The 12,218-nt window shown below is 42.1% G+C and overlaps 1 protein-coding gene across 4 annotated transcripts in view; it reads left to right on the top strand.

Moving 5' to 3' along the window:
• The window catches only part of flacc1 (flagellum associated containing coiled-coil domains 1), a 40,301-nt gene that overhangs the window by 25,155 nt on the left and 2,928 nt on the right, over positions 1-12,218 (top strand). For 3 of the 4 annotated variants that reach the window (XM_062961890.1, XM_062961896.1, XM_062961895.1), the window contains exons 11-16: positions 3,705-3,804; positions 6,099-6,202; positions 6,694-6,756; positions 7,928-8,017; positions 8,286-8,395; positions 10,235-10,622. In XM_062961890.1, the coding sequence (XP_062817960.1) occupies positions 3,705-3,804; positions 6,099-6,202; positions 6,694-6,756; positions 7,928-8,017; positions 8,286-8,395; positions 10,235-10,304 (537 nt within the window). In that variant the 3' untranslated portion in view covers positions 10,305-10,622. Of the gene's footprint in view, positions 1-3,704; positions 3,805-6,098; positions 6,203-6,693; positions 6,757-7,927; positions 8,018-8,285; positions 8,396-10,234; positions 10,623-12,218 lie in introns of those variants that run through there. The other variant, XR_010000609.1, reaches the window with a different exon arrangement.

The following is a 12,218-nucleotide window of genomic DNA, read 5'->3' as shown; positions in this document are numbered from 1 at the left end:
TTTATGGTACGCTTCAATTAAGTCCAATTTAGTGAATATCTGTCCCTCCGATAACTGGGCGATCAAGTCCTTCACTAAGGGTAGGGGGTATTTATTTACAGAACTGATTGCATTCAGGCCCCTGTAGTCAATGCAGAGCCTCAGCGTTTGGTCCTTTTTCCGCCTGAACAACACAGGCGCCCCTAGAGGGGAATTTGAAGGCTCTATGAAACCCCTCGCTAGGTTTTTATCAATGTATTTTCTCAGTTCCTCCTTTTCCCTAGCCGACATTGGGTATATTTTTGCCTTGGGAAGCTCTGCTCCTGGGACTAGCTCTATCTTCACTTCAACTCTCCGCTTCGGTGGGAAACTGTCTGCTTCCTTCTCATCAAATACGTCCACAAAATCCCGATACTCTGGGGGTAATTTATCTGCCAGTTCTGCTATCCTGATAGAGTCTTCCTCCCCCCTTTTCCCCGGCTCTCTCTCCACTTCCTGGCTCCCTTCTTCCAACTTCATCCTGAAGATCATGCTCTTATCCTCCCAGTTGATTTGCGGGTTGGCCTGCCCCAGCCATGGCATGCCTAGTATAACATTATAGCTGGCTATTTGTGATATCACAAATGACACCTTTCCTTCCCAACTCCCTATCTTACACTTTACATCTTCGGCACTGTACTTAGCTAATGATCCCGATGCTGTGGATCCGTCCAACTGCGAGAAAGCTATTGGGGATTCTAGGTTCGTTCTTTCGCATCCCAATCCCTCGGCTAATTCAGGGGAGATGATGTTCCTGGAACATCCACAATCCACAAATGCTTTGCAGGTTGCTTGTTTGCTGCCACTTTCAAGCTGAATGGGGACCACTATCATGGCTTTGTCCTGACTTACCAACCCCCCCGAGTGGTGCCTCATCGGTGGTTCTTCCTCGGCGCGTTTCCCTGCCACGGCTCTTGGTTTGGGCGGGCCTCCGCCTTCCCCTTTTCTCTGCCAGCACTCGGCAGCCCTGTGGCCCAAACGGCCGCACACGAAGCAGCCCCTCCTGCTGGTGCTCACGTTCCCTGTCGGCTCCGTTCTCCTCCCGGCTGGGGTTGATCCCTCCTTCCGGCTCCCCTCTTTCATCTGCGGCCGCTGCTGTAGCCCTCCTCGGTGCCTCCTCGCCTGGGCCAGCGATGTCTCGATGCGCCCCGCCAGCTGAATCCATCCGCGCAGTGTGTCAGGCTCATCACGATGCACCGCCCAGGAGAGGATCTCCCGCCTGAGACCCTCTTTGAAGAGTTCTATCTTTGTTACTGCAGACCATTCCGGCACCTTTTCAGCGAGGCATTGGAACTCCTCCGCATACTCAGATACTGACCTCTGCCCCTGGGAGACGGTCTTCAACTTCTCCCTCGCCCGGATCTGCTCCAGTGGATCTCGGAAACGGGTCTCCAGGGCCCCCATAAAGCGTCGGAGTGACCCCAGACATGGGTCGCGCCGCGCGTGCAGTTGAACGTACCAGCTGGCCGCTCCCCTCTTCAACACTGCACCAATGGCCCGTACCCGGCTGGATTCCGTTCTAAAAGTGTGAGCATTGTCCTCCATATAGCCCCTCACCGTGGTCAGGAAAAAATCCAGTTCAGAGGACTCTCCCCCAAACTCGATCCTTAGTTCCTCTCGTCTCGGTAGGGGTCCCTGTGGTGGCAATCCCCAATTCTCCGCCCGTCGCAAGCCCCCTTGCGGACCAGTGGGCCCCGCTGCTGCTTCTCTTGGCCCTGTGCCACGCCCGGCATTCGCCAGGGGCACCAGGGTCTCAGTTGGGAGCGTAGCCGGGATTCTCGGAGGCTTTTCCCCTTCGTCGTCACTCTCCTCCACCCGCGTCAGGCTTGTTTGGATCTTGGGCCGGGCACCGGGCTCCTTTCGCATTTCCCTTCCCTTCGGTGCTGGGAGGTCTGCAAAGCCCTGGCTGCTTCCCACGCTCACGTCCCACATTGAGCTAGCCCGAAGTTCCCTTCCTCTCTCCGGCTCCGCCAAAACCGCCAGGCGCTCCATCGCCCTCGACATCACTGCCAGGGTGGTCTCCATCGCCGACATCCTCTCCTCCAGAAACACCATCCTTTGTGGGCCTGGGGAAGGTGAACCTTCCTCTCCTCCGGTGCTGTCTCCCCGCACCACTCCACGCCTCTGGGTTACCCCATTTGGCTGGGCATAAGCGGTGGATGACGCCAGGGCCGCCAGCTGGTGGAACTCAGCGTCCGGCTCGGGAGTGGCCCTTTCCGACCTTCCTCCTCCTGCGCCCAAGAGCTCTTCATCCTCCACTTGCATGTTACACCTCACCGCTACAGCGGGATGGTGTCCGTATTCTTGGCTTAGTGTCAGCTCACCACAGCCGCTCCTGAATGAACACACAAGACTCTCTGTGATATCACCAGAAACTTTTACTGTAGGAAACATGAACATCAGAAAAGCCAAGAATGGGATACTACGGCCAACCCTCCTTTATATACCCTCCCCCTCATTTGAACAGTCTCTTCCCGCTCAGTAAAACCCCGCGCAAATTCCCCGCCAAGTCCAGCAGCCGTTTCTTCTCCAAGTCCTGAGCCGCAGGTGTCTTATCAATGTCAGTGACCCTGAAACTCAGAGCCACATCCAGGCTCTAGTAGCAGGGTTCTGACACACAAGTGTTTGATAAAGACTTAAAATAGTGTATAACTACTAAAATAATGTATAAATATTAAAATAAATATAGTGCCCCTACTTCGCAGATTTTCACTTATTGCGGGTGGTCCTGGAACATAACTCCAGCGATAAGTGAGGAAACACTGTATTATTTTCAGTTGCCCAAAGAAATCTACTCTCCCTTAAAACATCTTGGCTTAAATCATGCTCTCAATACACAAAAATAAGGAGACTTCTTTAAAAGTAACATAGTTGGTTTACTCACAAACTTCATGTATTCAGTGTACAGGCACTTTGCATATCAATCCAGTTACAGATAGGAGTTGAAGTAGTTTCTCTGTGCAGGTAACATTTTTCTTATAATCAACAGTCCAAAGTCTAAAGTATCTGTCTGTTCTGAGAGTCTAATAGAGTCTTGGTCTAGTCTGAAAGTCCAATGGAGTTTGCCTCTACAGGCATCTGAAAGCATACTGTTTTTAAAATGGAGTCTGAGTCCTGAACAGTCCCAGATCTGATCACATGGTCTGCAGCCCCTCTCACAACATAGAGTTAATGAAAACTGCATACCAATTCACACATATACAATACAATAAGCAATCTGAATTATATACAAAACAAATAACTAGTGGAGGCTTGAAGAAGGTTGCTATTTCCAACAGAATATATTCAAAAGAAAGACATACCATTTTCAGAAATGTCCCCTCCACCCACATGTGTGTATAAAATATTTCATGCATCTGATAAATATCGGGTCTAGATCATGAAGGTTCATGTATGATACATTTCTTTATGTAGTACGCTGTCGCAATGTGCATGCAACATCACAACAACATAATTCCTTAGATTCATAGAAATTCAATTTGTGGAAATAGCTGAAGAAAGAAATAGAGATAGAAGCCAAATTTCAATTGCCAGGCCCAACTGGAGTAGATTTATTGAATCGGTCGCTAACAGATCAGTCAGCATATCCCATGAGTTTACTTTCATTGGGAACTGCTCTTGGGTTTAGGCTACAATATATATTGTTGCCACTGGACACATTTCCTTGTGTGACCCATTTTTTGTAGGATAGCATTTCAGATGAAATGGAAGAAAAGTGGCTGAGAAGGCAAGCAGAATGGAAAAAGAGTGAAAGAACTGAACGGGAGAAAGCATTAATACAGCAAAGTGAGTTCAAAAGGGTTCCATCTTTTGTATATTGTTTGCATTATGTGTGCTTGAGTAGAGTCTGACCTTCAGCTATCTGTATTTCTGATCCAAGATCAGAGCGGTATCCATGTAAACCCAGACAGCTGGGGCGGGGGGTAGACACAGATTATAGATTTTTTAAAAACCCACAGATTACTATTTGTAATCTTATTTGTAGCACAAAAAGCATATATCTTATTTGTAGCACAAAAAGCATGAAAAAATAATACAATATTTAAAATTAAGAAGGTTAACCAACATAAACTTACCAGTATTTCAATGTAAAGGGTGGGCCTGCTTTTGGCTGATGAGATAGATAATTAGGATTGTTGTTATTGTGTGCCTTCAAGCCTATTCAGACTTAGGGTGAGGGTAATAGATGGCCTTGGAGGGCCACATCTGGCCCGCAGGCCTTAGTTTGGGGACCCCTGATCTAAACAGTATGATAATATATTTGAATGTCTTATTCCCCATGCAGTTCTGCTTCCCATTGAGGTCAGATGGTGCTGGGAAAGCTTTTTATTATACCCATCTCTGCAGCATTAAAAGGTCCAATTGTGAGAACTTTTGGAAAATGGAAATCTCCATAACCTTTTAGAGATTTTATGATATTTGGAAATGCATGACCTTGTTAGAAGTCATAACCTTTTTAAAAATGATGCCATAACCTTTTAGGAAAATGGTATTCATGCAAGGCAACCAGGTTTCTCAGTTGTTAAACTGATGTACCTGTATATCTATTTGAACTGTTAGGGACAAAGATACGCCAATGTACAAAAAGCACATATATATAGCAGAGTTTCAGAAGTGTTCTTTTAGTTGCCCAAAAACATCTACTCTCCCTTGAAACATTTGTCTTTAAATCATGCTCTCAAGAGACAAAAATAAACAGACTTCTTTAAAAGTAACATACGGTAGTTGGTTTACTCACAAACTTCATGTGTACAGCATACAGGTATTTTGCATATCAATCCAGTTACAGATAAGATTTGAAGTAGTTTCTGTTAGGAAATGGTTAAATTGAGACTCAGTCACCTCCTGGTCTCAATTCTCCTCTCTCTGATGATCTGGCAAACTGCTCAGTCGCACGGAAATAAATCCAGACTTCCTAGATCTCAACTGAAACCAGCGGTTTATAGTTTATTGTAGTTCTGTACAATATTTACGTAGTTTGACAGAGCTTAGCATTTGTGCATCTAACTTTCTTCAGAACGCCGCATGGGAAGCACTGTGTCACCTCCCACATTCCACTGCATGACAAATATCCTGTTACATTCGGAAATCTTCCACTGTTTTGCTCTAGTTTTGCTCTAGCCATAAATCTCTACTCTTGCATTACTGGATTACATGCTGCATTACAGACACACACACACACACACTGTCAGTTAGCTTTCAACTATAAGTACAAATTTCAAACTACACATAAACAATTACATTTACAGTTTCTCTGTGTAGATAACACAGGGCATCCTTCTTATAATCAACAGTCCATAATCAAAAGCATCTCTCTGTTCTGAGAGTCTAATAGTGTCTCTGTAGTCTGTTACAACTAACTTCTAAAAGCATACTTCTGTTTCTATTGAAGTCTCTAAGCATACTACAGTAGAGTCTCACTTATCCAACACTCGCTTATCCAACGTTCTGGATTATCCAACGCATTTTTGTAGTCAATGTTTTCAATACATAGTGATATTTTGGTGCTAAATTCATAAATACAGTAATTACTACATAGCATTACTGCATATTGAACTACTTTTTCTGTCAAATTTGTTGTATAACATGATGTTTTGGTGCTTAATTTGTAAAATCATAACCTAATTTGATGTTTAATAGGCTTTTCCTTAATCTCTCCTTATTATCCAACATATTCGCTTATCCAACGTTTAGCCGGCCTGTTTACATTGGATAAGCGAGACTCTACTGTATTTCTAAAATGGAGTCTAAGTCCTGAACAAGCCCAGACCTGATATCATGGTCTGCACCCCCTCCCACAACAAAGAATTAAGGAAAACTGCATTCCAGTACACACATATACAATACAGTAAGCAATCTGAATTATATACATAACAAATAACTAGTATAGGAGGCTTGAAAAAGGTTGTTATTTCCAACAAACAGCTTGCACTCTCCCCACTAAACACAACGGCGGTAACAGACAGTAATAAGAGTAGAGGTTTTCAGTTCATTGATATTATAATCAAATGTATGGAACCTGTAACAGAAGTCACATAACATTGAGTAGAAGGGATGCCCACATTTCATTTTTCTTCCAGAACAGTTATTGACCAAAAAATTTGAGATGGAGTTAGAAGAACAGAAGAAGCTCATTCAGAGAAACAGTTTCGTCTTAGGCAAAGCCTATGAGCAAGAAAGAGAGGTACTTGATCTTTCAGTATTTTATAGTTTGCTATTGTCTAGGCTGGGTTGGGAGGATTAGTGAAATATTGGCCCTTATTTGGCAGGCTTGACAAGTTTTCCTCGTACCAAAATTATTGTTGTATATGTTTTATTTTATTCAGTTTCATTTTTATCTGACCTTTTTCCTGCCTGATTTGGGACCCAAGGCAATGTTGTCATTGCTTTTGCTTGTTTTACAACAACACAACATAATGCTATTTTATTTCCCCATAATGCTCTGGGGATGCCTGCCACAGATGTGGGCAAAACATCAAGAGAGAATGCTTCTGGAACATGGCCATACAGCCTGGAAAATTCACAGCAACCCAATGATTCTGTCCATTAAAGCCTTCAGTAACATAACATTATTTGTAGCATACTACTTCAGTGCTCAAAAGGGTGAACAAACAGAGCTAAAGGGTGATTCCTCCTGGCAAATGTAATTGTTATGCTTAACTTTCCCATTTCTAGGAATTTCAAAAGCAGCAGCAAGCCAATAAGGAAATTATAGACGAGCTGAACAAGAAGATCACGGCAAGTGGGGTTAAAACTATTGTATCTGAAATCATAAATAATAAATAATACACCCACCCACCCACCCACACACACATGTATGTTTTATTCTTATTGCTATTATTTTTCCGTTCTTTTACTTCTATGTTTTGGATGTTTTGTTTATGAGTTTATTCTATCAATGTCTTGTGATATTCTGTTACACTACTCCAATCTGTCTCTCTTATTGGGTTTCCCTTGCTTTTTGAGAGTAAAAAGGTGAATGTTTCTTAAAGTATAAAAAATTCCCAGTTAGAATTTACATCTATATGAAAGTTAATTTGCAAAGTGATGGAAAGTCAATTTGGTAGGCAGGATTATTGAAGATAATGAAATAGGTGGGATGGTGTTTTTTGGTTGGTTGTTTTGTTCTAGTGGTATTTTAATTTTTTCCCTTCTAATTTGTGTTATTGCCTTAAGTTGTTTATAGTAAGTCCTTGATATAATAATAATAATAACAACAACAACAATAACAACAACTATTTATATTCCACCCTTCTTCCCGAGGGGACTCAGAGTGAATTATAGTACAGTATATATAAATATACACAGACAAACATTCAGTGTCTTGTTGCAATGACATACACAAATAGGTAAATTCAAAGGCTTTTCCTTTCATTTTCGGCTCTGGAGGCGGCGCTCATCTCTAGCTCTGGCGGAGGTGCTCTTCTCCATTTCCAAGACAAGGAGCCTGCTGGTTTTGTGGCCAGCATGACTGCATCTTTTTTACCTTTTCCCAACAAAGCTGTACCTATTTATCTACGCACATTTGCATGTTTTCGAACTGCTAGGTTGGCAGGAGCTAGGGCTAACAGCAGGAGCTCACCTCATCCTGCACATTCGAACTGCCAACCTTCAGGTCAGCAGTTCAGCAGCACAAGGGTTTAACCCATTGCACCACTGCTATAAGTTCTTAGTACCATCCCTAAAGATACCAAAATCTGTTGGTAATCAAGTCCAATGGTTTGGCAAAATAATATCCTTTATACAACATGGCAAAATCAAAATTTAGATTTTTTTTCAAGCCATGGATGATTGAATCCATGGATACAGACACTGTGGATGCAGGCTTTGCTTTGCACCAGTTACTGAAATGCCAAATATAACTCCTAAAGAAATTAATGTAAATGGTATGGTTTTATTTCCTGAAAAGATTGTGGAGACAGAATTGAAAGAGAAGAATGAAACTTTGAATGCAATTGCTTCGACTCTTCACAGGACAGAGCTGGAACTCCGGAATGAGGTGAAAATTAAGAAGATGACAATGGGAAGTTTTCCTGTCGTCTTGAACATTGTCTTGAAGGGATGGGATAGATCAGTGGTTCCCAACCTGGGGTCCATGAACCACCAGTGATCCCTAAGAACTAAAATATGGTCTGCGGACTCACTGTTGTAACGGGAGCGACTGGTGTCACAAAACTCCTAGAGCTAGAGACTCTCAAAAGTAGCCTCCACAGCCTCACAGATTGTCCTATTGTTTCTCCCACTCTATTTCCCCTACTGATCTACAGAAAGCCAACTTGGCTGAGATGGAAAAAAACATTCAACAACGAATTGCAGCGGTTGAAGAAAAGCATCGAATTAATATGGCTACTTTGGTAGAAGAAAACGTTCTATTAAGGTAGGAAAAAAACTCTCCTAAAGTCCAGATAAAAAGGAGTTATTACATTTTTCATAAAGCAATCCTATACATATCTATTGAGTAATGAGTAATCTATTGTTTATATTGTAAGCCACCCTGAGTCCCCTGATGGGTGAGAAGGGCGGGGTAGAAGTGATGTAATAAATAAAATAAATAAATAATAATCCCCATTGAATGCAATGGGGGTTACATCCAAGGGCCTTTCCACACAGCCCTATATCCCAGAATATCATGGCAGAAAATCCCACATTATCTGAGTGTGGACTCAGATATTCCAGTTCAAAGCAGATATTGTGTCTTATTCTGCCTTGATATTCTGTGATATAGGGCTGTGTGGAAGGGCCCAAAGATATACAAGTACAGTAATTCCCATTATGGCCTCTTATTATGTTCACATTCGTATTTTAAATTAATTCTTCAGTTGTAGTCGGATAAGGGAAAAGAATGTGATGATGAGCTCCTGTAAGAACAAAAGAAACATAGGACAAAGCTAGGCCCCTTCTACATTGCTATATAATCCAGGTTATCAAAGCAGATAATCCACATTATCTGATTTGAACTGGATTATATGAGTCTGCACTGCCATGTAATGCAGTTCAAAGCAGATAATCTGGATTTTATATGGCAGTGTAGAAGGGGTTCTACGGTGGAGCTGGAAAAACACCTACTCATTTCTAATGCCTGAATAGCCTTAAAGTGACTTAACATATCCTTTGATTGCTTGGTTATCAAGACAAATAGCTTTAATCTAGAGTTTTATCTTGTGCCCACTAGGATCTGAGGATCTAGAAAAATAGTGAGAATTGTGTGGCCATAAATATGTTGGAGGACTGCATCACTTAACATTCGTCCTGATTTGTTATGCTGTGAGCCGCAACTTCTGTGCTACACAATACAAATTGTTGGGTTTCTGTGAGTTTTCCCGGCTGTATGGTCATGTTCTAGAAGCATTCTCTCCTGCCGTTTCGCCCACATCTATGGTGGGCATCCTCAGAAGTTGTGAGGTTTGTTGTAAACTAGGCAAGTGCGGTTTATATATGTCCAGGATAGGAGAAAGAAGTCTTGTCTGTCAGAGGCAAGTGTGAATGTTGCAATTGGCCAGCTTGATTAGCATTGAATAGCCTTGTAGCTTCAAAGCCTGGCTGCTTCCTGCCTGGCGAATCCTTTGTTGGGAGGTGTTAGCTGGCCCTAATTGTTTCCTGTCTGGAATTGTCCTGTTTTCTGACTGTTGTTCTTTATTTACTGTCCTGATTTTAGAGTTTTTAAATATTGGTAGCCAGATTTTGTTCCTTTTCATGGTTTCCTCCTTTCTGTTGAAATTGTCCACATACTTGTGGATTTCAGCGGCTTCTCTGTGTAGTCTAACAGAGTGGTGGTTAAAGTGGTCCAGCATTTCTGTGTTCTCAAATAATGCCTGCCATAGATGTGGGCAAAATGTCAGGAGATAATGCTTCTTGAACTTGGCCAAACTGCCTGGAAAACTCACAGCAACCCAGGGATTCTGGCTATGAAAGCCTTCAAAAACACAATGCAAACTGTGATTATCAATCTGTTCTAAGCAAAAAAAAAAAGGTAAGTATGGCAAAGATGGCTTTATGACACTGTGGGAAAACTCTAAATGTTTGCCAAAAATGACTGTCTGAACAACTCTTGCACTGTTAGGTTATCAGATATTGAAATTGTGGGGAAGCCGTAAAACATAATGTTGAACAATCCTACATTTTAATTTCAAAACATGCAGATGTTGAGTGTCATAAAACTTATTTGCTACTACATTCTGAGAAAAATAAGTGATACTTCTGCTCTTAATTTTCTCAGGCGCAAACTAATTGAGAAGAATGAAGAGCTGTACAATGAAAGAAATGGCCTGTTTGAGCCATTCATTTAAGACTACAAAAGGAAAAAAACCAGCAGTTGTTCAAAGACCTTCTGAGGTTTCCAAATCTGCAATATGAGGTTCATCTGAGTATTTATTAATATTTCTCACTATCTTGTTTCTTTATTGACTACCAGTTATGTCATATTCTTCTTTAGGAGTAAACTGATGCTCTGTTATGCCTGACAGCAGTTATATATGTAATGAACACTTCCCTGGCAGTGAGGGTGGGCATGTATGGCATCCGCTTGAAAATAAAATGAAGGGGCCCAGCCTGACCAAACTGAATACAAGTCTTGTTGATATAAATTTTGAAGAACTTAGCACGAACCTAACTGTCCCATGGGTGATCAATGGGATATTAAAAATGCTAATTTATGTTTAAGGTGATTCCTAGAAGGATGCACAGCACAGGTAAGGAATGGAGGATTCTGCAGAAGCAATTGGACTGTAGCTCTCACAATCCCTTGGCATTGGATAGATTTACTTAAGGACAAAATGTTGTAGGCCAAAAACATCAAGAGCGTTAAAAGTTAGCCAGACTTGGGCCCCTTCCACACAGCTGAATAAAATCCCACATCTGCTTTGAACTGGAATATATGGCACTGTGGATTCAGATAACCCAGTTCAAAGCAGATATTGTGGGAATTTCTGCCTTGATATTCTGGGTTATACGGCTGTGTGGAAGGGCCCTTGGTCTGCATCAGATCAAAACCTACAGCTTGTGTGCTATTTTAAAAAAACAAAAATCTATGGAGAGTTAATTGTAACATCGGGGCTAGTAGAAAAGCCAGAGGTGGAGAAACCTCCTAGCCACTGTATGGTTGGTGTTTGTTTTTGTTATTTTTCCAACTGCTGAAATGAAAGTTTATCTTGACTAAGGGCCCTTCCACACAACCCAGAATCAAAGCAGAAAATCCCATAATATCTGCATTGATCTGGATTATCTGAGTCCCCACTGCCATCTATTTCAGTTCAAAGCAGAAAATGTGGGATTTTATTCAGCTGTGTGGAAAAGGCCTAGGATTTCAGCACATGTCCTTTGTCCAAGTTTTAACTCTTTTGCTTTCAGAATCAGCACTCCTTAGAGCCAAGCATCCTTTCCTAATGTTCCCGTTCTCAACTGGTGCTCCCATGTTTGGCTTTATAAAGGCATGTCCCTAGCTTTTAATTTGTGGCCATGGGATAACTTCCCTTAGGCATGGGAGTGGGACAGTGGATGACCACTTTGTATCCTGCATACACGATATGGAAACCACTTGGTAAAAATAGTGTCAGTTGCTCTCATTTGATTCTGTTGACCTGGTGTGAAATAGTATCAGTTGCTCTTATTTGATTCCATTGAGCTGCGGTGGCGCAGTGGGTTAAACCCTTGTGTCATCTGGACCATTGACCTGAAGGTTGAGTTGTTGATCTGAAGGTTGCTGGTTTGAATCTGCGAGACAGGGTGAGCTCCCGTCTGTCAGCTCTAGCTTGTGGGGACATGAGAGAAGCTCCCAGCAGGATGGGGCGCCAACGTCTCTGTAGACAGCCAATTCTCTCACACCAGAAGCGACTTGCAGTATGTTTTCAAGTCGCTTCTGACATGATAAATTTTTTTTGGATACTATTGAATAGGGTTGGGCCATCCAGATGTTGCTGGACTGTAAACCCCATGAACAAGCAGTGAGGAATCTAGAGTGCTGAACTTTGCCAAAATGTTTCTTATCAGATTACTATTCTTTATTTATTTATTTATTTATTTATTTCTCACATTTATATCCCGCCCTTCTCACCCGAAGGGACTCAGGGCGGCTTACAACAGTGGCAACAATTAGATGCCCATACAAACCAATATAAAACAGCATATAAAACAGTTAAAACTATTAAAATACATTATGAATTAAAAATATACATTTTAAACATAAAATCAGATCCGTTCTTCCT

Source organism: Anolis carolinensis, chromosome 1 (genome assembly GCF_035594765.1).
Source record: "Anolis carolinensis isolate JA03-04 chromosome 1, rAnoCar3.1.pri, whole genome shotgun sequence".
NCBI classification, from domain to species: domain Eukaryota; kingdom Metazoa; phylum Chordata; class Lepidosauria; order Squamata; family Dactyloidae; genus Anolis; species Anolis carolinensis.
The sequence above is the reverse complement of the archived record's forward strand: the minus strand, read 5'-3'. Positions and strand labels throughout refer to the sequence as shown.